The sequence below is a fragment of the Cyprinus carpio genome, chromosome B18 (assembly GCF_018340385.1).
Source record: "Cyprinus carpio isolate SPL01 chromosome B18, ASM1834038v1, whole genome shotgun sequence".
NCBI classification, from domain to species: Eukaryota; Metazoa; Chordata; class Actinopteri; order Cypriniformes; family Cyprinidae; genus Cyprinus; species Cyprinus carpio.
Window position 1 is genome coordinate 2,309,448 of NC_056614.1, and position 27,085 is coordinate 2,336,532.

A 27,085-nucleotide genomic window follows, 5' to 3' on the forward strand; every position below is an offset into this window, starting at 1 on the left:
AGGATTGGGAACTGGGTCCACAAACAATAAAAAATAAAAAAAAAAAAAAAAAAAACATACAGTGCAACCATAATAGTTATCCAACCAAGTGAATCTGAAATGAGCTGGTGAATAAATCATAAAAGAAAAAACTTCAATGCAACCAGTGCAGTCTTACTGTTGAATGAATATATCTCATGAGTTTGTTCTTTTAAGTGAATCAAAAAACTTTGAACAAATGATGCTTACAAATCCATTCCTCGTAGTTCTTAACACGCAGCCGGTCATGAGCCGGTTCTTATTATGGAATCACAAAAAAATAAAAAAATAAAAAAATAAATTAATTAATTAATAAATAAATAAATAAAAACTTACATAAATAACTTTACAATAATAATAATAATAATAATAATAATAATAAAATATATATATAATTCAAGCAGGTACACTCTTATTCCTGAATGAATAAATCTCATTCGCTTGTTCTTTTATGTGAAAAAAAAAAAAAAAACCAACAACAAAAAAAAAAACTTAAAGTGTACATAGTGTAGTGATTCCAGAACAAATGACATGAGTCAGTTCTTCTTAGTGAATCAAAAAACACACGCAGCTCAAACAGAATAGTCAAATTCCCACTCAAATGACTCATGATTCTGTTATTGTTTGTTAATCAAAAAACACACGCAGCTCAAACAGAATAGTCAAATTCCCACTCGAATCTGAATCCTTATGAGGACTCTGATCCAGAATCATTAAATTCTTTACAATCCCCATCATTCCTTTTTGCACGCTAATTTCCCACTCATCATCAGATATCCCAGCTCCCTGTGGGTTCAGTGGTGGCATTGCCCTTTGTACGGGACGGGACCCTCCTGTACCCCATAAATCCTACAGCCGTCCTCCCAACTTCCTCCGTCTCTCCCTGAACCATCATCTATATCTCTCTGTGCTCTCGACTTCTCGTCTCCGCTCCCCATGACTCCAGCGAGGGACGTTCAGACAGCCTAAGCACGATCCACCAATGAGCTCAGCTCTATAAAGCTGCTGATAACCACAGTCTTAACTCAACAGCAGGTTTATCAGATGGGCAGAGGGTCAGGCTGTGGACGCCTCCCTTCATGAAGAACAGAGACAGACAGTAGCTCAGATACAGCGGCTTCTGTCGCCACAGCAAAGTCAGTTCACAACCTGTCTGTTGACACTCAGGGGATATGATAGTGGACATGTGTTCCCTTTCTTTGAGTCTGCAGGGGCACAGTGTTAAATACAGAGCATTTCTTATGTGTGCAGATTTAGGAATAGTTCACGTGAAAATGAACTATTAGACTTATTCTAAGTGAATGTGAACTGGGTCTGTGAAGCTCCAAAATGAACAAAAAAGCACCATGAAATTATGGCAAAAGTAGTGCATATGACTTGTGCACTATAGTGCAAATCCTCTGAAGCCATTTGTTAGTTTTGTGCAAGGAACTGATTGAAATCTTTGTGGTAATTCATGGAAAATCTTGACATAGTCAGGTAATGAAATGTAGCTGTATGAATCACTCTTTGAAGTTTTATTTTAATCGAAATGATTCATTTACAGCTGAGTTCAACTCAGTTAATGATCCAATCACTGCATTTAAAAGCACAAAGTTATTAATGGTTATTTTTCAAATTTTGGACTGTTGGCTTTAGAAGATTCTCAATATAAATAAAAAAAAAATTATGATATTTTGTGATAACTTAAAGGTGCTTTTGTGTCATTTTGAAGCTTTTAACACTAATGGGGCACTTTGTAAACATTAAAACATTTACTGTTCAAATAATACAGCCACAAGACCTTAACCATATGTGTTCACTTTTTTTGTGTAACGTCATATGTAATTTTTAGAGGTTTTTATGTGATTTATGTGATTTTTTTTGTTAATGTAAGGCAGTAAATACTGAAACTGTAATTTAAATAGTTACTTTTAACAACAACAACAAAAAAAAAAAAAAAAAAAAAAAGAATTACATTAATATATCATAAAAAAATATTCCAAAACTATATATATATATTAATATATATATATATATATATATATATATATATATATATATATATATATATATATATATATATATATATATATTTGTTTGTTTGTTTGCTTGAATTTGTTGATTCAGTTCACAACACTGGTTATATTGCTTTTGTGTCATTTTGAAGCATTTAAAACTGCAGTGTCCAATTATTGTGCATGCATTATATATGGTGTGAGATTCAATTAGAAACAATTTTCACTCAGACATTAAATTTCACAAATAATTACAACAAAACGGCAAGTAAAACATTGAATTACATACAAAATCTTGAAGTAGAAAGAGTAAAATAGTTTTGTAAAACATACTTAAATAATCTCTGTTTTGGGTACAGCTTCCCCCTCACATGATTGTAAAGCACTTTGTGTGAACAACAATACACAATAAAAAGCGCTATATAAATGCATCATTCCTTCAAATATTTCACCATATGGAAATTAGAAATGTAGATTTTGGAATTAGGGATTATGTGAAAATTATAATGTTTGTATTGTTAGTAAAATATGTGCTTTTTGTTTGGACAAGGAAAAAAAAAAGAATGTCTGGACTCCCGTTGTCACTTTAACTCTACAGTTACATTATCTTCAAAAAGCACGGGAGCTGCTCTAAATGAACTCCAGCCGTGGCACCTGTGGCAGCCACACGTCAAGTAATAATTTGCACCACAACCAGCCATGCTCAACACTTTAGGCTTGATAAGTCACATCAAAGAAAGCTTGCAGCTTCTTCGAAATGGAAAGAAGCTCTCTTTTTTTGCAGACAGATAACATTTCAAACAGATAATCTAGAGCAGACGCATGCTCGCCCTGCATTAATGCTGATTTATTCACCACAAAGATGCTTTAGATATGCTGATACCAGTTAACCTGTTCCTGTACCCAGCAGTGAACATCACGACATCAATCAAAACCCCATTGAAAATGGGACATGATTTTTGAGTCAAGCGTGCAGCTGGAGATTTCATATCAGGTTTCTAAAACAAGAGTGCGCAACAATCTCCTCCAAACTGAAGCCCGTTACGCTCCGGTCACAAAAACAGCATTGTTTCATCAATCCTAAACATTCTTTTCAAGAAGTTGACCGAGACTGTCAACAAGCCGAGGACAATGCCTATTTACTGTACACACACATCTTCTACACAATTACATGTGATGGCATGTGCGTTTGGCCAAAGGAAGTTGATTTGCCTGTTTCAATGGACCTTTATCTGTCACAAATTGTTTTGTAAGAGGTATTTTCCCTCAGAAGGAGTCTCAGAAGCTGTTCTCTGAAAACATCCCGCAGATGAAGAACTGTTTGTGGATCTGTTGGCCTCTTAGTTCCAGATCGCAGAGAAGGATTTGGGAGATTGAGTGGCTAATGCTTCTGTGTGTTTACCGGATCTTATTTTTGAGGCTATTAAAAGGTCAGAGTTGATCCTGGATCAGTTTTCTTTCTGCAAAACATATTCAACTTATGACCTGATTCCACGATACTGATTGATATTTTAATGGGAACACTGTACCCTATAAAGAATCACCCATTTGTTTGGTTTTGAGCATAGTTCTTAAGTTCTTAAGTTATGAAATTGATATTTTCTCTGAGACAAAAGAGCTTGGCATACTATCAAAACAAACAAAATGTTACAATTTTATTTTATTTTATTTTATTTTATTTTATTTTATTTTATTTTAATAAAAATTATTAAATTAAATTAAATTAAATTAAATTAAATTAAATTAAATTAAATTAAATTAAATTAAAATTAAAAATAATTTAATTTTAAAATTAAAATTAAAATTAAATTAATTAAAATAAAATAAAATAAATAAAATAAAATAAAATAAAATAAAATAAAATAAAATAAAATAAAATAAAATAAAATAATTTTTAAATTAAATAAAATAATAATAATAATTTTTAATGTCTGTGAAAAACTAAAATACAACTATTTTGGTGCTAGACTTTACTAACAGTATAAGAGATCTTCATGAAAATCCAAAACAATAAATGGTGTTATGACCCTGTTAAGGAACCAGTTGACTCAGCAAAGTTCTCTGCTGGTGTCTCACTTTCTTTTTTCTTTCTTTTTTTTTTTTCATCTGACTGTCTGATTTCCCCTTCTCCTGGCCTGACGTCAGAATCCCACCGAGATCAAAAGAATAAAATTGCTTCTCAAGCGCTTTGCTTCAACAGAAACTCGAGCTGCCCCGGGCCGCTCAGGGAATTTCATATGTAAAAATCTTTGCTGTTCACCGATGGTAAGCGGTCATGAATGAAACCACTTGAAAGACAAAAGACCTTTGACACAAAAAGGGTTTAGCTATTTCCATCACTATTCTGCGTTTAAAGTGCATTGTGCATCATCCAGTCATCTCTGTAGCTTTCCCAAGTAACAGCAGCATCCCAGCTTTGGCTTCAGTAGTTTGTTGTGTTTGTTCTGTAGAGGTCGAGTGGCGGGATGGCAGTGACTGTGGTTCCTCATATGCAGCCTCCTGCCGTGTGTCACCCACAAAACCCCGCTCCACCCAGACCCCTGTACGGCCAGCACATCACCCTGCAGGAGGTGCCCAACGGACCAGAGCTCAGCCCCAGCGGTAAGACAGAAGATGCTCTGTGTGTGTGTGTGTGCTGGGACGAGTTTCTTAATGTATATCTTCTGAATTATAATTAAATTATGTTTGAACAATCATCACTGACTAAATACTACAATTAAAATAAAATGACTGTCCTTTTTGGCTGACACCACAAATTCCTTTTACTTTTTTAACCCCTCCCCTTCGTCCTGGTACTTTACGCCCACTTTTCATTGTCCTATCAGTTCCTGATCGCTAAAATCATTCCATCCAACACTTTATCACATTAAAATTTCTGTTTGACTCTGAAATGTCGTATTTGAGAGAGGTAAAACGGGTTGCGAGCAGTTGATTGTAGAGTAAAGAAAAACGCATGACTCAGAATGAGGTCAATACACTCTTGACACAATGTAAAGTTGAGGCCTGTTTGGCCTAAAACAGATCTTTGTGTGTGTGTGTGTGTGACTGTGAGACGTGCATGTGCGCAAACACACACTTCAGATTTGAGGAGGAGGAAACTGCGAGGCATCTGGTAAAAGCATCTCTTTGGGGGTCAATGTCCCTTTCGTCCCCCAGAGAACAATGTTTTCTCTGCCACATTCAGTGCATGTGTGTGTGTGTGTTTATTTGTGTGTGTGACGTTGGATGGAGGAGGTGACTGCATGCTCTGGATTTTTTTGTCCAGGACATTTTTAAAATGTTTATTTAGAATGAGAACATTCCTCCCAGTGTTTGACATCAGCCTCCCTGCTTTTCAAAATGCCAGAAAAAGCGGCGACATGCGCCATCTGTACGTGCATGTGTGTGTGTGTTGGGATGGATCCAGCAGTGGCACCAACTATCGCTTGACACCTCCCCAAACGGGACACAAGGCCACAAGGGTACGAGGGCGCGAGGGCTCAGCAGCGGCCGTCCTTTTCCCAAGCCTCAGGGCCCCTGGGGGATCAGGCCGGGTCAGGTTTGATGGGATTTGCTGATGTTTGTTGCTAGAGCCACTCACTGAAAGCCTCCAGCTTGGCCTGAGCACGTTGCACCATCATAAACAACGTCAACTGGAAAAAAACGACCTCTTGAACTTTTTCCTCGGAGGTGAAGCGCTGTGAACGCTCTGATGTTTGGCGTTTTATTTAATACGATGGACCGTGTGTTTAGAGAGCCTTTGGAGGCTGGCAGAATCCAGAGATCGTTTCTTTAGTAATGGGTGAAGCACGGTTTAGTCAAATCTAAAGCGAACGAGCTCGCCTGTGTGAGACGGTAACCTCAAAACACACTCTTGAACTGTCATCCAAGCCACCACGTGTGCAAAAACCGTTGGACTGCTACAGTTGTTAGTCAGAATGAAACGGGCTGCCCTCCTGTCACCCAGAAGATCTCGTCTGGAGCAGTTAGTGTGACTTTTTACCTTATATTTTAAACTGAAGTCATCAAGCACATGCATGAGAGCAGTTGGAATCAAGCAAATTTTGAAACGTTTCAATTTGTCACATTTGTGGCATACATTTAAATACACGGCATACACGTTTCAGTAGGAATTATATAAAAGTATATTTTAGTTTACCATAAATGCTTGTCAGTACATTTGGTAGTAACTTTAACCAGATTTCAAAGACAACAGAAGTAATTATGAAAGTACATAAAGAAGCTCTCAAGTAAAAAAAATAAAAAATAAAAATCATGCAACTGCATTTAAAATAAATTTAAATTCATTTGGAAATGACATGTCATTTAGTGTCTGGAAACAGTCTCCCAGTTTATTGTAGTTCTTTTTAAAACTGAAAATTAGCAATCAGTTTGTCATTTTAATAGACATTTTGTACACTCTGCCATGCTAAACAGCATTTAAAAGCTGAATTAAATTCAGCCGATATCTGTGATTTGCAATATCACCCATAATTCACCTGAAGTATAGCATTTCTCAACTTTTAAAATTTCTCACTCGCTTTATGCTCCACTGTCAATCCACATAACTAGCTGATTAGCTTCCATAGAGAACGAATGGGAACCGCCCGCTCACGCTCCGCTGTGGTCATGCACACTTATTAATAATTTGGTACATGACTTTATGATGTTAAGCGTTGCCTCAGAGCTGACAGACTCTGTTTTTCCATCCTTTTCACAACAGCAAAATCTTTCGGAAAGATGTGACCAAATTTAGTTCCTGATGTAATTTCCAATGAAAAGACTGACTAAAATTCTACATGATTTGTCTTTCCAGATGTCATTTTTTCCCCTGTCCCTTTTTAATGCTACCCAATCACGTGTGAAGGCTTATGATGTTTAACGAACCAGTGCATTATTGCTTCAAATGAAGGTGGAATATATTCCATGACTATTAGAACAGCAGGCCGGCCTTTGGCTTCCAGGTGTGCCGTGAAACGCACTGCGCGACACACCATAACGCACACAGACACGCGCAGACGCCCACATGTTTTCAGACAGCTTCAGCGGAGCTGTTCTAGTCCTGCATCTGTAGGCTGCAGGCGCAGGTGCAGGCAGTTAAACCAGAGACACGCTGTAAACGGCTTTTGCGTTCGACACATATGGGACCTGTATGCGGAGAGGGAAAGCTTGTGTCAGTTTTCTGCAACGTGTCACACACTGTTGCTCCTCAAGTCCATCAAGAAGTAATTATTTGTCTGTACTATTTCACAGAGAACGTGCACTAGTAGACTAGAGTTTTCTATTTAGTATGCATGCAGTCATAGCTCTAGCTCTCTACAGTCCAGATGTGGATGCTGCTTATCACAAGGTGTTTTTCCAAAGATAAACCATGCAACCATTATGCAATAAGGAGGCATTTTCTACATCAAATTCTAGAGAAGTCTAGAGATTTAACAATGATAAAATGCATTAAACTGAGCAGAGTATGCCAACTATACTCTTATCATCATCAGCCCTTTTGAAAAAGAACAGTTGAATTTTATTGAATCTGCATTTGTAGTGTACTTTGAATTCTAAGTTTTATGTATTTATTTACTTATTTTTTGAACATATGTTTGCAATAAAAGGCCACTTTAAAGGGATACTTTACCCCCAAAATGTAAATTTGAGTAAATGTTAATTTACTCACATTCAGTACATCCAAGATTTGTTTCTTCAGTAGGACAATACAGAACATTTTTAGAACAGTATTTTAGCTGAAACCGTGGTTCTTGATGATTCATAAAATGCAAGTTCACATCTACCGTCACTTTAAGAGTAAAAAAAAAAAAATATCCACTTTATTTTTCAACGTGGAGGTAAGCTGTGAAGGTGCGAGACTTATGATTCATTAGCTACTGTAGGGAAATAACGAGAAGAATATAAAAGTGCAGTAAGCAGTGAAACTGTGTGCACTACAAACCAGTGTGCTTATAATTAAGACAATACATTAAAATAATATTGTAAGAAAACACCGGTTTGTGCTGTTTTGTACAGCTAAAAATCGCTGGAAGCGGATGACACTGGAAACCAGACAGACAACACAAAATTAATATAGTGAGGTCTTATGAAGAGAAACAATCAGTCTGTGCAAGAAATCGAACATTCTTAAAACATGCCAAAGCACATGTGAAGTACTAGATTATAATTTAAAATTGATAATAATATGTTTATTAAAATGCTATTTTACTAATTAATTACGATTATGCTAAGCTAGTATGCTGAGCAGAAATGTAACTAAAAATGCAAAATGTAACTAAAATAATAATAAAAAGAATGAGGAATGTTTAATTTCGCAAACTATAGCTTTGGACTGAATTCTTCTGTTTTATTCAGAAGGGTTTGTTTTATAATAGGGGGACCATACGTCCTATTTTTCCTATATTGCTGGGATTTCTAGATTGTCTAACTTGCCAGGGCTTTGGATTAGTTTTCCTATTGTTGTCATACTCGCTGAGGACAATGACTGAGAAGTAGTTTGAATAATAGCCAGTGTTGGGGGTAACACATTACAAGTAACATGTCATCAGATTACTTTTTTCCCCAAGTAAATAGTAAAGTAGCACATTACTTTTCCAAATAAGTAACAAGAGTTACTTTGTTTTCCCATTTATTTACTAACTCCTCTCCTGTCCCGTGTTTAGAGATTCAGGAATGACGTACAGAGGCACTTCCTTCAGTCTAAGGGCTTATTAATTTCACTTTTTTTTATGAAAGGGCCTTTACAGTTGCCAAAGATATAACTTTCTGGGATCTACAGAGAACAGTCAAATCAATGCAAACACTTTTCTCCACTTCTCTTATTTACAAGACTTCACTGCTCAAATTTCACACATACAGAAAGTCCAAAGGCACAAATGTGCACACATACAAATACACGTTCTCACAGCTCCATCCATTAACATCACACTGTAAACTCCCACATCTCTCTATCTCTCTCTCTCTCTCTCTCACACACACACACACACACACACACACACACACACACACACATATATATATATATATATATATACACACACACACACAGTGACAGCACACACACACAGCTCTGGCACCACTGGCTTACATTTTACGTGATTTGACAACTGGACAGTTGAATTGAGGAGAAACTGCAGAGCTGATACTGAGAAGTGTGTGTGTGTGTGTGTGTGTGTGTGTGTGTGTGTGTGTGTGTGTGTGTGTGTGTGTGTCAATTCTGTATCTTTGTATATAGATGTGTGTGTGTGTATGTGTGTGTCTGTTTTGAGCAGAGTGCTGTCTGATGAGGGGCACGTCCTCGCGGGCCAAGGCCCATTTTTTCTGGGTTAAAATAAACAGATGACTGGCGGGGGTCTGGGGGTTATGGGAATGGAGGAAACAGTGATGCTAATCAGTCCTGCACACACTTCCCCCAACTGTAAAACAAAACAAGAGAGAGAGAGAGCATTTTTAGCTATAAGTGCGCATGGGTGAATGTTTAGGACTACAGCTTCACTTTGCAAGGTCAAGTGTTGAAACAAACTTTAGTTCCCCTCCAGATCATTTTATTTCTTCATTACAGTTTTCGCAAAGCAGATCCATGTTACAGTGTTACAAAATCAAATGTATAGGCAACAATTACACAAACAGAACATTCTGAATTTGCATAATTAAAGGGATAGTTCACCCAAACATGAACATTTTGTCCTATATGTTCCATTTGCAGAACATAAAAGATCTCAAAGGGATAGTTTACCCAAAAATGAAAATCCAGTCATTAATTACTCACCCTCATGTTTTTTGTTACAAATAAGTAATTCGTTCGTTTTTATTGAGAATTAATTTAGATTTTTTTTGTGATATATATAAACACTTGTAGATAATATAATATTAATGACATTAAATGATTCTTAAGTGACTTAAAGAGAGACACTTGAAAATGGATTATGTTTCTCATGTTTTAAAGACGTACCCTTATTTTTTTATGAGCAACAGGAAATAAAGCACAATTTTGTTCAGCATAAATGTTTGTCAGTACATTCAGCTCTAACTTTAGCCATATTTAAAAGACAAAATTTGTAATCATGAAATTACATATAAATACTTATGTGGGTCATAAAACACCCTTAAGTTCAACTAATTGCGTTTAATATTCATTTAAACTATAATGTATTTTCATTTAATTGTAAATGATAAGCAATAAAGTGTTTTTTGCAACGGAGTGTATTCTTTTAAAGTTCATTATTTCTATAAGTACTTTTATTTAAAGTATCCTAAAGTGCAATTTTTTTTTCATCAAGACTTGTGTGAATCTTGCATTTTTATCTGATTCATAAGATTTGAGAGTTCCTCACACCTAAAATTTGTGGCTAAATCACCATCCTAAGTTCTCATTTTGTATTGCACAGAAACATGAAAGTCATTCAGATTTGGAATAATGTGGGTGATTAAAAAAAGACAGGTTACTGAATGCACACGGCCCGTGTATTGTAGCATTCCTGCAGTATATGATGGATTGAATAGACCAGCAGCCTCTGACCTGTCAGATCAATGGACTGAGGAGCGGCAGCGCCGTGGCCTGTTGCATGTGTGTGTGTGTGTGTGTGTGTGTGTGTGTGTGTGTGTGTGTAAAGACAGAACGACTGGGGGCTAAGACACCAAGAGAGGGGAGGAGGAGAATGGGTGAGATGGAGGGATGTAATTTAATTTGCCACACAATGGGGTGAATAGCAGACACGTGGTGGAGCTAATGGAGGAGAGAGATGTGCTTTTTAGCACTGCTAATTGATAAGAAAGAGCTTTGTTCAAGCATTCCCCCTCCCTGCCTGTTCGGGACACCATCGGTAACCCCCCATCTGCTGTCCAGGGTCCTCATTAATTCACCAAACACACACACACACACACACACACAAAGCAATACACAAAGACAAGTGTGTCTGCTACATTTTTATGGGTGTGTGCTGATGTGTGAATGTTACATTGTTTCATGATCAGTCTCACTGTGAGAAAGTCAGTGATAATCCCTCAGTTTAACCTTATTTTATTTTGCTGAATTGTGTTAGCTGGTACTTTGTTTTACTGCTGTTCATTAGGGATATATTGATGTGTTGATGTCATATTGGTTATCAGTTATTATAAGATCATATATATATATATATATATATATATATATATATATATATATATATATATATATATATATATATATATATCGTTACATGATATTGGATATTTAATATCAATATCACATTTTCCATGTTAAATGCCATCTTTAACCAATCTAAAATAAATATTAGACTTTTCTTACTATATATTATCATGTAATTTTAAATTGATTTAGTTTTTTATATGTTTAATATTTATCACTTTTATTCATCATAATTTATTTCATTTTATCATAATTTAGAATAGTACAGAATTTAAATATTAAAAATGTCAGTATTTGCAATGAATTATTTTGATACGGTAAAAAAAAAACTGATACATTTTAAATATAAATAAATAATATCATATATATATATATATATTTTTTAAGTTTAAGTATTTTGATTGATTTTAATATATATATATATATATATAACACACAGTATATATATATATATAAGCATTATTAAATTACATTAAAAAAAAATTTTCTTTTTAATTTTACACTACACAAACAAGACTGTGACCAATATGAATTACTCATATGATATAATATTTTTGGCCAGTCCCAGTATAAATGCTGTTTGATGTCCATCATAAACTCATCTTGTTAGCACCCGTGGCTTGATTCTTGATGGTAGCCGTTATACAGATGTTGCTCTGCTCAGCTCTTCCCCGGCCTGATCTGATACCTCATAACCACCGAAACCATGACAACAGCACAGTGGCGACGATCAGAGAAGCGGCGTCTGCGCCGGGGTCTTCCTCCAGCGTCTGACTGCAACATAATGAACTCCTTAACACAGCCTGATTCCCCTCCTCAGGGTAAATTCCCATACAACTATGAACAGTTCTGAGGCAAAGCACATGCTTCCAGTAAGTGTGACGGGCCAGAGAGCGAGAGACGGGTTTTTCCTTCACTGTATCCTGGAGACTGCTTGTTTTGGGGAGTCAACAACTTCTGATGTTGCTTGCGATCCAAGTTGGATGAATGAATTTCGATTTTATGAATCAAGACCAAGACTCCCAAGTGTTCATGCAGAATTTCGTATAATTCCAGAAGCCTTGGCTACCTAGAGGAGGTTTCTGAGAAATCCCGTTACCCTACAGTTAGCTGGTATTTGGTTACTTATACCAGACTTCGCCGGTTTGTACACAACAATTTTCCATCCTATATTACAGCGATCAACAAGACAGAAGAAGCAATGGAAAATTAATCCACGACGAAAATACACTGGTCATAATTCAACCGAAACCTTCATGGATCTAGTTTAAAAAAAAGGATACATAAAGTTAGGATAATTAAGATTTTTAAATGACCCTTCTGCTCACCAAGGCTGCATTTATTTGATTAAAAATGCAGTAAAATCAGTAACATTGTGAACTATTATTATAATTACAAATAGCTGTTTTCTGTGTGAATATATGTTAAAATGTACTTTATTTCTGTGATCAAAGCTGTATTTTCAGCATCATTACTCCAGTCTTCAGTGTCACATGATCTTCAGAAATCATTCTAATATGCTGATTTGCTGCTCAAGAAACATTTCTGATTATTAGCAGTGTTGAAAACAGTTGTGCTGCTGCGTATTTTGAGGAAATCTTAATACACTGCCATTCAAAAGTTTGGTGCAAAAATATAAATGAATACTTTTATTCAGCAAGGATGCATTAAATTGATCAAAAGTGACAGACATTCATAATGTTACGAAACATTCATATTTCACATAAATCATGTTCTTTGAACTCTCTATTAACAATTCCATGAAAAAAAAAAAAAGTATTGTTTCCTCAAAAATCAGCATATTAGACTGATTTCTGAAGGATCATGTGAAGACTGGAATAATGATGCTGAAAATGCCACAGGTCACAGGAATAAATTACATTTTAACATGTATTCACATAGATTTTTTTCAACATTTTAATAATATTTCTTTTTTTGATTGTTGATTTGTTTAAAAAACTTTATATGTATATATATATATATATATATATATATATATTTGAAAACAGAGCCAGGCCATCCAATCACACATGATACAACGGAGTGAAAACACATTATGAAACTGGCAAGAAAGCAACAAAGCCGTGACAGTCTGCAGGCCGGACGTAGACGTCCTCTCTTAAAAGGAGAAAAAGGGCCACTCAGCAACCTCTGGCTCTGATATTAGTCAGCAACCCCATTAGTCTTAATGGCCGCCTCTGGGCGCAAGGGAGCCTGGTTTGTCCTTTTAAAAGTACATACAAGGAGCTCATTAAGACTTAAAACAAAGCGGAGCAGTGAGAGGGGGTCGAGTGAGCGACTGACTGACAGAAGGGGGAGAGGTGCGAGATCTCCTCCTTCCATTAAGATCCCTTCCCCCTTCAAGCTCTCATTGACGGGTTCTTGTGACCACAGAAGCCCCATAAAAGCTCAGCCATTTCCATAATCGCTCATATCTGTCGGATGAAACACTATCCAGACAGCTTAATGGACACTCTGAAGAATCCCTGTTAAAAAATCCATAGCTAATCAATAACTCTGGCTCCCCGGCCTCTCAGCACCGCTCGCAGATGTGCAGCGCCGTACTCGCAGCCTAGTATTGACCCGGATAATAGGGTTATTCTGAACACAGAGACCTGTGCTGGTCACATTTCTTGCCTCAGCTTTCCATCGCCGGAGCTCTTTGTGGAAAGTCCGGGAGGTCAGAATTAGTTTTACGGAAACGCATGAATCTGCCGTGACGTAGCTAAGTGTTCTAGGCAGCCGTTCCCACAGTTGTCAAAACCGTTGGGCTCCACTTAGGAAACGAGCTGATCAGCACATGAAAATTGCTGTGGCAATCTGTTACCATGGCAACTAATTAAGTCAACGCAGTCACAGGCCCTCATCCCTCCGCCTCCATTCACCTCCTTTTAGACGTGAGTCAATCTTTGCTCAAATCCATGAGCAGGGTGATTCGATTTATGAAACTGAATTTGAGCTGTTCACAACATGAGTCGAAACAACCAGATATACGTTCGCTGACGTTTGAGCTTTTTTAATGCAAATATAGTGGAAGATGTTTTTAAATGCTAATTATAATTGAGCGGCAAATCAGCATATTAAAATGATTTCTGAAGAATCATGTGACAGTGAAGACTGGAGTAATGATGCTGAAAATCCAGGACTCATCACAAGAAATAAATCACATTTTAATATTTAGGCCTATTCACATAGAATATAGCTACTATGAACTGTAATAATATTGAACAAAATTATGGTATTTTTAATCAATAAATGCAACCTTGGTGAGAAGAGACTTCTTTTGAAAACTTTAAAAAAATCTTAATTATTCCAAACTTTTGAGCAGTATGTGTATTAGATTCAAAAACAGAGCCATGGCATCCAATCAGACGTGATACAAAAAAGTTGGGTGATAAAAAAAAATAAAATTAGCACAATAATAATTGATTATAAATGGGAAGTAAACCAGCGTATCCGGATGATTTCTGAAGGATCATGTGACACTGAAAACTGGAGTAATGATGCTGAAAATTCAGCTTTGATCAAAGCAATAAATGACATTTTAAGTTGAAAACCATTTTTTTTTCTTAGTGTGAAGAACATTTGAACAATCAGAAGAACCTTTTTCCACTTTCAAGAACATTTTGTCGAATCAAAAGGTTCCGTGGATGTCAAAGCTTCTTTACGGAACCATCGATGCTGATTACGAACCTTAGTTTCATTTCTTGTTTACTTCGAACTGCGTCCTCTAGGGGTCGCTATGGGGAACACCTCGTCGTGACCCGTGTCTGAAGCATACAAATGAAAAAAAAACACCAACGAGTTGGCCGGCGACAGCCTCTGACGTCACTACCGGTGCGACTATAAAACAGGCACCGGGAAACACGTCATTCATCTTCTTCGTCTTCACTGACTGTTTTGTTTGAAGCGTGCATCTGAAAGAACCGGTAAGAGCGCTCTTTCTCTGTCTATCATGGCGACTACTAGCAAGCGTTTAGACAATGTATGCATCCGTGTCGGCGTTATTTGACACCTGATGACACACACGATCTTTACGTGATTTGTTTGGGTAAAGAGCACGCACGCGATGTCTTTGAGGAGGCAATCTGCGTGCATTGCGAGCATTTTTTCAAGAAAAAAGCTCCGCTCTCGTTCGTCTCTCTTTCCGAAAAAAAAGGCAGCCATCTGCTTCCCGCGGTTCAGGACCCTCCGTTGCTGAGGCACGTAGGAGAATGAGCTCGTTAGAATTTCAGGTGGATCTGTCTGAATGGTTTAAAGAGGGACTTTCCCTTTCGCGCTCAAAATGGCGGCGGACGAGAGAGAGCCTCGGGAGGATGATGTTATATCTTTAATACTTTCTGATACTGAGGTTAGTGCTCTGCTGGGTTTTTACCCAGGAAAAGCAGGGGATATTTGAGGATGGTGAAGAAGCTGAGGCTGAGCCTTCTCAATTCTCCTGCCCTGCGTATGTAGAGCTGTTGGAGTTTATGGATCGCACCTCGATGAGCGTTATCTTTCCGACCATAGCCCTCCAGCTCAGGTGAGCCTTCCATTTCTGCCTGATCTCCATACAGAGATCGAAAGGAAATGAAAGAGGCCGTTTTCTTCTCGCATCCATCGGTTTCAGCATAAGAGTTTTGCCGACATCGAGGCGATGCGCGAAAACGGCTATGAGAGGATGCCCCCTGCAGAAAGAGCTTTCATTCTGCGGGGGAGATATCCTCTCTTAATCTCCCTCCTTGCTATCTAAGCCCCTTCAAGCAATGCATCTGGCTTAAATGGCAAGGCATACGCAGCAGCAGGTCAGGCTGTGGCTTTATTACAAAATAAATGCTTCAAGCATATCAGACTGATCTGCTGAAAGACCTGGATAGAGGCAAAGGCCTTTTTCCTGATCAGGTAGCCGAGCTGCGCCGCACCACAGGCCTCTCTCCGGGCTACCAAGCAGGCCGCCTCTGCCAAGCGCAGGACTATGGCGGCCAGGGTGGTGGCGGAGAGACATCTGTGGATGAACCTGGCAGACATCGGGAAGAAAGAAAAGGCTTTCTTCTCGATGCTCAGGTTTCGCCTTCTGAACTTTTCGGTATTTCCGTATTGAGGCGGTGATCGAGAAGTTCGGGGAGACGAAGGCGCACTCCGCTGCTTTCAGATCCTTCGTTCCACGAAGGTCCAGGTCTGAGCCCGAACAACATAGGGGTCCTGGCCTGTCTCGATCTGAGGATCAAAGACGGGCACAGAAGGCTAGTGTCGCGACTCACGCTCCTCCCCCACCTGCGGGCAGGGTTAAGAGGAATTGTGGGTCACAAGGGGGTAAGCAGAACCTAAGGGACGTGATTCCAGACGAGGCAGCGTTCTCGTCTGAGTCAGAGTGATACTGAGGTATCTACTCGTTCCCTTTAGGGATTTTTAACTTCTGCTTTTATCCTCCCCTTCCTAATTCCCCTGTAACCACCAGCTCTCCACCTGATCGAGGTTAGGTGGAAACCTCTAACACATAATAACCCTTTCTGTATATACTTATGTGTAAATTGCTGGTGGTTATGTGTCTACTAATAAACTCTGTGAGTTTCCTTTCCAGTGCTCAGTTACAGTGTTTACTGAACACTCGTCAGCACCAGCCATCCGGCTTCATGTTCCGGTATTAGGCGGCTGAGATCACAGGTTTCTGCGGGGAGCCTCCTTGATCATCAGGCCTGGCACAGCACTGCAGGGAATTTCATGGATGTCCGGCCAGGTCACCCTGAGGGGTCTCCTGGCCGCTTAGGTGCTGTCGCATCCATCGGGAAGTGAAGGTGGCAGTTACAGAAGTGCTTCTTGTATATGCTGCCTCAGGTGATGCTCCCCTCGCTAGAGGTTTATAAAATTTGAGCTTGCCTCTCCCGTGCGGGTTCAGCGCCTCTGCGATGCTTAGGAACCTTTAGGTACACACGCTAAGCTCTGTGTACTTTCTGAAAGCCACATGGTGGTCAGTGTGCACGTGAGACACTTTGCGCACTTTCTAAAAATCCACGTATTGGTAAGTGTGCACGCAAGACTCTGCGCACTTTCTGAAATCCTGTATGGTAAAGGGTTACGCGCTCCGCCTCGTTCCCTTTCTTGAGATGATTAGACCTTGGTTCCTTGGGCTCCATTCAGCCAGTGTGTATTTGTTTATACACCTCAAGCATCGCTTCCCTCAACATGAAGGGCTATTCGGGCGATTCTCGTGGTAGTTTAGCAGCGCTCCCCTTTTCCAAGAAGGGTCGCCTATGAGCGTGCTTCTCTGTATTCAGGAGTTCTCCTCTCATATGAGACTGAGTTCACTGTTTTTTTCCCAGAGCGCTCCAGCATTATACAGATCGAGTTGATGACTCTCAAACATACTTTTTTGAGATGCACCATTCCATCTATGAGCTGCTCTATCAGAGTGCCACGAGAGTCCTTCCTTAGAACAGTATTTGAAAATCCATGATATGGTAAGTGTGCACGTGAAGTCTTTGCACACTTTCTGAAATCCACACGGTGGTAAGTTTCGCACGCTAGTACTCTGCGTTCTTTCTAAAATCCTATATGGTGAGGGCTTCGCGCGGTTGCTTCGTGCCCTTTCTTGAGCTGGTAAAAGCCCCGTTCATCTTGGGCGCCACTCCACCCATGTATCCTCGGATACCTATCTAAACAGGGTGTTGCTACTGGAGATCTGTTGAGACAGCTCCTTCAGCAAGCTTTTGCGGAAGCAAGCTGTAGCCCTGTGTGACAGGCTAGACTTAGTATAAAATGCTAGGTTCCTAGCTGTATCCCTTTAAAGGAATCTTTCCTGATTCCAAGCCTTTAGCTCTACCACCGGGCCGAGGCCCTAACAATTAAGTTGGGTATGTAGCTTAGGCCTTTGGCCGTAAGGGGTATTGTCACAGACAGCCGTCTAAACGTCCCGGGGGCAACTCCCATTGAAATGGTAGAGTTGGTACTTAGTGTTCGCCATGATTCTGGCCTGCACTCCCCTCAGCATAGTGGCGTGGGTATACTGTTCCCCATAGTGACCCCTAGAGGACGCAGTTCGAAGTTCCCTTGAAAGGGAACGTCTCAGGTTACGAATGTAACCATGGTTCCCTGAGTAGGGAACGAGACACTGCGTCCTCTAGCTCCCTGCCATGCTTCGGACGCAAGCTTCAGACGAAGAAGAAGTGAATGACGTGTTTCCCGGTGCCTTTTTTATAGTCGCACCGGTAGTGACGTCAGAGGCTGTCGCCGGCCAACTCGTTGGTGTTTTTTTCATTTGTATGCTTCAGACACGGGTCACGACGAGGTGTTCCCCATAGCGACCCCTAGAGGACGCAGTGTCTCGTTCCCTACTCAGGGAACCATGGTTACATTCGTAACCTGAGACGTTTTTATTCTGATTAGGGACCTTTAGAGGACGCAGTGTCTCGTTCCCTACTCAGGTAGAAAATAATAAAAATAAAAATCCTCAATTAGATGTGATGCAATAGCATGAAAAATAGTAGAAAATAATAAAAATAAAAATCCTCAATTAGATGTGATGCAATAGCATGAAAAATAGCAAATAAAGTGGATTATTATTATTATTATTTATGCGTTTGTGCAAATTTGAGCGCTGTTTTAATGCAAATAAAGTGGAAATAAAAATCCTCAATTATTTTTGATTGGATGTGTTTGAAAGTTGGTTATGATTTGGATTATTATTGTTGTTTTTGGCGAGAGGATCCTCTGTAAAATCCTAAATTGGGTTTTTACTGATCTAGTCAAGGTGCATGGGCAGGAAATACGCTGAGGTGTTTATGAGGGCTGGGTCGAAGTTATGAGAGCACTCGTTACTTTCAGATCATTTGCAGACTATTAGCCAGACGAGAGATGTGTCTGTGCCCTGTTTTGTTGCTCGTGTGATTCCACCGCTCCGGTGAGAGTTCAACTGAGCATAGCATCAGCCATTCACGATGACGAATGGGATACTAAAACAAGAGCCAGCACGGATTACACTGTTTATCTGTGTTTTTAAATAGACTGAATAGTTTTCTTGCCCTTGGCAGCTTTTCCTTGAGAGAGTGAGGTGTGTAGCATTCATCATTTGGAGGTCAGCATGTATCGGCTTTTGAAATCGCCAAAGAACAGCACATGCGAGCACATGGGTGTTTGGGAGCTATTATGGTGATATGACACTTTCAGCAGTAGATTGCATCAGTGCAGTTAAGCAACATTTTTACTCATGTGTTTTCTGGGTCTAAAGAAATTGCTCAAGACTATTCGCACAGATAATGGACAAGAAGTGTTCTTTGTGAAACTGCTCTCTTTGTCAACATTAGCTTCTCTGTGTTGAATAAACCCCTAACAGTAAGTGAAATTAACAAATGGGAAGTTCCCATAACTATTCAAGTGGCGAGTGTGCCCAAGAAATGACCAAACTCTTTCCAGGTCAGACGTAATTACAGCTTCGCGATCCCTGGGGACCGTACACTAAAATGCAGCGCTCCATCTCATTGGTGGAGTGCAAACTTTCACTGATCACTTCAGTGCAAAAAGAAGGGGTGGGGATGCAAAAGCCACATTTGAAAAGTGTTTACACTGATTTTTCTGTATTTACATAAGACTCACAATCGTGGGAAACCCTGTACCGAAGTCTTGTGCACAGCCAGTAGAGAACAAAAAGGTGTGTGCCGATTGGAATGACTGGTAAATTTTCATCTGGCTCTTAAAGATGCAGTGGGAGGAAAAGGAATTCATAATTTTCTACATTCTGACAAACAATAAAACGGTACTGGGGAGTCTGTTCCAAAGTGCCATGATGTGTTGCAATGCACCTTCAGTTTCTATGATCTACTGCTTTTGTTACAGCTTTTATTATCACTATCTTCACAAATAAATAATAATAATAATAATAAAATATATATTAAAAAATAAATAAAAGTAAATAAGTAAATCAATAAATAATCACCTTTTTTTTTTTCATTAAACATTATTTTAATAAGCAAAATCATTAAGTATCTCTCCAACAGAGGAAGCATTTATAAAAGCTATCTGTTTAGCCTAAGTAAATAAATAAACACTTTTTATTTTAAAATGTATTTTACTTAGCACAATCATTAAGTGGAATCTTACCGATAGAGGAAATACATACATATATAAAAGCTATCTGTTTTATAATATATATATATATACTTACCGATAGAGGAAATACATACATATATAAAATATATATATATACATACATACATACATACATACATACATACACATATATATATATATATATATATATATATATATATATATATATATATATATATATATAATATAATAATATATATAATATAATAATTATAAGTAGTTTTTATACCAATGGATTTCTGCTAAAAAAGAAGAAGATGATGAAGAAGAAAAGAAAATACATAGTTTATCGTCGATTTTATTGTAGCTGAACTCTTGGCACTGAGCTCACAGCTGGTTTGGTGGACGATTTGAAATGACGTGCAGCTTCAACGCGTCCAGAGCTCTGGCGGCGCGTGCGTCGCGTCATCGGCCGCGTCTAGAGAGACAGCAGAGTGGAGTGTAATTGAATTGAATCAGCGTGTAACGCCGCCCCTTTACGCGGATCAGCCTCTTCCGTGCCGCACACAGAACCGCCCTGGACCGGGGTAACTAACAGAGGGAGGCAATGAAAGAGTGATTGAGATAGAACGGAGAAAGAGAGAGAGAGGGAGGGAAAGAGACGCTCCAATACTACAGAGATCGGATCTTGTTAAGGGAAAACCTGTGTCATTTCTAAGAAACTCCAGGCACACAGACGGACTTTGGAGGACACATTTGGGACTAAAAACATCCAAACTGACTTTGTGCATTGAATGCGTGACAATGACGGCAGCTGTCGATATTAAGCCGTTAACTATAATAAAATCTGAAAAAGTAGACGGTAAGTGCTCTTATCGGTTTCCTATCCTTATTGTTTTGATTTTAGATGATTGCAAAACGCGTCTTCGTCACTTGTCCAGTCAGTTATGAGTAACTTTTATGCATATACTGAGGTAACGTCTATGCATTGAAATCGAGATAATGTAACATACAGTCATGATTTGATGTCAGAAATTTTTCGAAACTCGTTGCAACATCAAATGTTTTTGATCAGCGAGTGATAGACAGGTATAACAGCCTGCACGCGGCGCTCCAGATGTGCCAGCCGTTGATTCATTTGAAGCCTAGACAAAAAGTCTTTATTATGTAGCCTAATGTATTCATTTTAACCTATTGGTTTTTACACCGCCAAGTGAGCACACGCAGTTTACTCCTAGTCTAATTTCAGCCAAGTTAGTGGAAATGTTTTATATGTGGTCACAAATGTAACCAGTGAGGGAAAACTGCTTAGTTGTTCAGTAAGACCCAACAGAAAGTTGCATACAATAGACTATAAGACAATGTAGTATTATCAGGCAGCCGTGGGAAAAGGATATCAATTAATACACTAATACATATGTTTTACTTTGTTACATTAACCCCCCTCCCCTTCATTTTTTTTTATGTTAATCAGCCAGATACATATTGAGATTGATAATCTTTTTTTTTTTTTTCTCCCAATGGCCACAGATATGACCACAGACATGTTTGCATGAATTCTGATCATGAGACAGCACTAATACATTATATGAATCAGATTTGTTAAACAGTATATGTATTATGACATATGTTTTACATGCCTTCTTTAATGGAGCATTCGGATTGGAATTAAACAGCTCTGGTCATGTGAAAATGTTCTTATGAAATTTAGTCATTCTTCACTTTAATTTATAGTGGACAACTCTGTAAATGTATGCCACACATGTTTCTGGCAGGATTAAATGGGTTACATACTGTGATGTTGCATTAGTATACAGACCATATTGTTGTCTTTTCAATCATTTGAACAGCTATACTGATATTATGTGCAAAACTGGATTTTTTTTTTTTTTTCTACAGTACAAGAATGAGAGCAATGTAATCATTAAGCAAATACTGTACACAAAGAGTCTGACACCAGACTGATGTTGACTGCCACACATGGCCTCTCATGACATGACACACTTTACCACTTTTCGTAGTCATGGTTCATTTCATGCATGACCAGCAGGCTTGAATTTTAACTACAAGAGTGATTATTTTCGTGTCAAGCTGACTTTCAGAACATTGCGTCATCTAATGTGCTTGTGCATTTAGTGTAAGATCATTATTTGGTCATTGGCTGAGCCCTGGGCTTTATTTCCTTTTATGCAGATATTATAGGCCTCCTTGTTACTGCATGATTAAAGTTTTATCTTTCTTTCTTTCTTTCTTTCTTTCTTTCTTTGTGTTTTGATGTGAGTGTGCTTGTGCAATCTCACGCATGCATGTCATGGCAGGGAATTTCCCTTTTGGCTAAAGAGTGGTCAATGTCAACTGAATGAAATTTGTCATGATGCTGCTTCACTGTCCATTCATACCACATCCATTAACCCCCACCGCTGACCCAGCCCGGCTCAGGAGGGGCCGCATGCCTGACCAGGGTGAAGGGAGGGAGAGAGGGAGGAAAGATGCCATGCTAGTTAAGCAGTCAGCAGTCTCATACTCCCCCTCTGTACTCCTGAGGACTGGAATAAAGTGACGAGCATGCAAGTGGGATGTTAGCACATACCTCGGCCCGGTGGACTCTTTAAGAATATGACCCTCTTCTTTGGCCCGGAAGGGCAGGGTGAGTTCAGTGGACGCTAGCTTCCCTATGATAAAATGCTGACTGGCTTCGACCACAGCTGGTGGTTTAACACGCAGAATTCTGACTCCCAACCTCTCAAACACACACGCATCACCAGCTATTAATACATCATGGAAAAAGGCATTCACCTTTGCAAGCATGTCAGAACGAAAGCTAAAACATAATGACTCCAGTGTGATGTGCAAGATGTGATATGAATCATTACCACGCTTGCATATTCTCGCATGCACAAGGGCCTGCTCTCTTTTCACACACAGTCGCAGAGTTTACATTTACAAATGCATTGGCACATGACCACGCGTAGACACTCTCCAACACACATGCACAAGCGTTCTCCTCGCATGGAAAAACAGTTGTGTGCTGTTAAAAAAAGTGCTGATACTTGCAGCGGGGGTTGCCAAAATATCGTGCTATCTTGCAAAACAATTTCTCAAGACGAGCTCCCTTGAGTTCACTCAACCGTGAATGTTCAGGCCAGTGTGAACGGAGTGCACTGGCAAAGACTGTACAATCCATGTAAGACATGTTTTCTGCTGGTCCGCTACTTTAGTCTTCTGGAAGAATGGATATGTGCACCTTGTGGGTCCCATGTACAGCACAAAGTGCTTGTAGGAGTGTAAAGCTCTGGCAGACTGGCACAAATGATAGTTTCTAGCATGCACGCCTCGTTAATGTGTAGAGGCCATAGACATTAAGCACCTGATCCCAGTTTGTATTGGGTCTTAAATCAAGACAAGCGAGCTGTGTCTTGAAGACAACAGCTAGTGCAAAAACAAGCCCGCCTTCCCCCGCCCCCATTTGCTTTTTGACTCTGTTTATACAAAAGTGATGAATGGTTGAATTCAATCAAGAGTCACACAAAAGTTGTTTAGAGTTCAGTCAAGATTATCTGATTTACCCCGGAGACATGTAGTGCATGAAGAGACAATAGGACCTACACAAGAACAGGACAGCCTCGATAAACACACTTACATTCATTAATGGAATTGCTAAAATAAGATTGCGTATGGAGTTAGCACAAAAAAAAACATCTCCAAGAACACGCAGATAGTCCGGAAGCAAAAGTGTTTATGTGGAAAAGCTTGGCTGCACGACCTGCTAAGGAGCCCACAAGTCATTTACAAGTTGACTTATCAAAGATAAACCCATGTAACATCTGCTACCAAAATGGCTAATGCTGCTTCTACCCAGACAGTTTTGCTGTGCCAGAAGTCTTCAGCATCTTCTGAGAGCTTTGCTTTGAAAGGGGCGTAGTCAAAATGCTTGACAACGGGGTCACTCCTTTCATCTTTGCCCAAAGACTACTTAGCACAGTGAAATGAGTCAGCAACAACATGAAAGACAGCCAGGGGTCACCTCCCACTCCTTTCGGCCTAGAGAAATAACCCTTGATGAGGGTATCTGGTCTTCCCTTTCTCCTTCTTTCTCACTCTGTGTCCATCTCAGGGTTCAGTGAGTGACAGGAATGTCTGAGGATTGGGTGGGCTGCCCATTGCCCACATTTATCTGATTAAGACACTGCACTCTCTTTCATCCCGATCCCCTGCTTGGCCCCACTCGTACCCCCTTGCTTTAGATACCGTACACTGAGCACTAGTGCAGAAGTATACAAGTGTGAAGATATGATAATTCAAGCAGGCAGTCTTCTTTAAGGTTGCATCTAAAAAAAAAATGGCCTGGATTCCAGAGTTGCATAACAGATAGGTTTCTGTAATGTCAGACTCTTCACACTTTCACCAGGCCTAAGCATATCTTGCTTACCTGACAGCTGTGCAAATACAGACCCTGGCAATCAAGGTTAGTCTGATGTGGGTCTCTGAGGTTTTATAGTTTGCTGAACAGTGTACGAGTCACTTCAAAAATAATTTACAAATGTGAGGCATAGGGTTTAGAAGTGATTGGATTCATATTTGACACTCAAAATTGATTCACCAGACTCAAGCCTTAAGGCCACGATGAAACACAATTATATCAGTGGGTCTTGCTACTGTTGTGAAATGACTCCCCCTTCACAGAATGTCCACTGGCTACATGACTCCCCTGTCAAAAATTCTTTCTGGTGAACACACGTTTTTATTGTTCCCTTTAAAGTGTAGTCATCAAAGGATGAAGGGAGGTCCTAGCCTTTATTCCATCGAGTTATTGGCACAAACTAATGGCACAAACAAACGTTTTCCAAATCGTTACATGCGTCAGAATGACTGAACCATACGTCAGCACCGTTTTCACTGTAGCATACTTGTGAAAGCCGTTCTGACCCACTCACTGTGTTGCAGTTTGAAGCCTACCCAATAGTTATCTCTGGCCCTGCTTCTCTGAACTTCAAAAGACCAAAACAAAAGCAAAAGACACAGCATGTCCCAGAGCAGGGAAGAAATAACAACCACGGTGTATTTTTTCCAGCATTTTACAACACCCATTTTCTCCCCTGTGTTCCATGTCTCTCTTTTTTTCCCTGCGTTTGTCTCTCTAACCGTCTGCGGGCCATATGGGCTCTTGCCTGGTCTCCCTGGCCCCTGATGTGGCGTCTTCCTAGTGCTGTCTTCTCATCCCTGCAGCGTGCTACAAGCTAATTACTGAGTCACAGCCCCTGCCGTGCTGACTCCAGCACCCACCCCTCCTCCCAAAGACATTAGTCCTACCCAGTCCCTCCAAGGCGTTCTGGTGGGCTCTAGACCGCCTCCTGGGTGGTGGGAGGCCCTTGAGGTGAGTAAGCCAGCCGGACCGGTGCCTGTCTTTCCATGCCACTCTTGTTTTTCCACTGTGGCTGTTTTGCAGATGTCTACCGAGTACAAAAGAAAGACACGGAGAGGGTGGCGTCAGATCTGCTTTTGAGATCAGAGCGGCATACCGACTGGTTCTGGCTACACGTCTCACAACTCAGGGAGGTAGAGGAAGACCTGTTCCCAGATTCCATTCTCCCATCGGTGTATGCGCTTTCACCAAGTCACCTGTTTTAGGGCTCAGTAGTCGGAGCTGGTTTTGTAATTATCCTACTTTTGTCTCACCTCTTTGAACACAGTTCCTACCTTAGAGGCACATTGATGGAACACTCCTGGCTACCACTCCGGTTACATGTGAGATCTCAAGCTTTCTCTGAGGTCCAGGTGTTTGGCTGTAGCTAGCTTTACCGTCTCTCTCAGTTTGTGAGTGCTACTTGATGTACAGCTGAATAGAAGGCACATGATCCTTGGCAGTCACAAGAGCCGCCACAGCTGGGACTCTTTCTCGTTCAACCTTCTCCCCACTATCTACATATTTCTGACAGAGAGGCTCTGCTCGGGCGATTTAGGGATGAGAGCAGTTAAAGGCATTCTGTGTAGGTGTCTGGATCGGATCCAAGAGGCGGTCGTAATGAGGGCTAGTCTTTGACATTGTTCACTTTCACCAGTTGAGCATGGTGGTATTTGACAACTCGCCCCTTTCTCATAAAACCATGGTTAGTCTGACTTTTTTTTAGCTTGTGTTAGTGTTTAAATGGAACATGTTTAAAGCATTTTAAACTATTCCTTACACAGTTGAGAACTGCAGAGACTTAATTTGGCATGGCTTCTGCTTTCTGTCATTTGATGTTGACATTTGTCACCATAGAGGATTTTACTGAAATGATGTATCACTTTAGTCACTTTGATGATGCGTTAGCACTCCGTTGTGCTCTGCGGTTTGATGTGGATTTCAGAACAGTTGCATCTTCTTTTCCAGCCATCCATTCATCTATTTTGGGCTCGTGAACACTTTTCATTGCTACAGCTGTGGTACTTTTCTCTGCATACAATTAATTGTGTAATTGGTCCATTTAGAACTGAACTCAAAGGCACACTGGTTTTTAGGTCACAAATACAGAACAAACTCACACAAAAATCCCGTCCACATTAGCGATTGTAAAACAAGGCAGGAATGTGTGGCACGATACATAAAAACAATGCGGTCTGTGGGGAATTCATTGACCGAGAATGCATCTGTTGGCCATCGGCTGGTTCCACAATAGCAGAAACCATTAGCCATTAGCTTGCTAATTGCATGCAGAACTTTCCTTCCTTCATTTCCCTGATACTGAAAGCTGCTTGCTCATAAACGTAGCTCAGGCATGACTGACTACTCATGTATGAATTCGCTTTGATCAGAAATGCTTTTGGACGTATTTATATCCAGTGCTGGAAAGATGTCTTTTTTCCCCCCCCTATTAAAGTGCTGCAATTTCAGGTACACTAACAGGAGGTTATTGGAGGTTTCTAGGAAGAATGTTGCTGAAAGAGTAAACTGTTTGTCAAG

General features: G+C 39.7%; 1 protein-coding gene across 5 annotated transcripts in view; it reads left to right on the plus strand.

Moving 5' to 3' along the window:
• The window catches only part of LOC109045490 (protein c-ets-1-B), a 49,684-nt gene that overhangs the window by 3,337 nt on the left and 19,262 nt on the right, over window positions 1–27,085 (plus strand). For 3 of the 5 annotated variants that reach the window (XM_042743438.1, XM_042743439.1, XM_042743440.1), the window contains exon 3: window positions 4,466–4,616. In XM_042743438.1, the coding sequence (XP_042599372.1) occupies window positions 4,466–4,616 (151 nt within the window). Of the gene's footprint in view, window positions 1–4,465; window positions 4,617–20,631; window positions 21,008–24,521; window positions 25,520–27,085 lie in introns of those variants that run through there. The other 2 variants (XM_042743442.1, XM_042743443.1) reach the window with 2 other exon arrangements.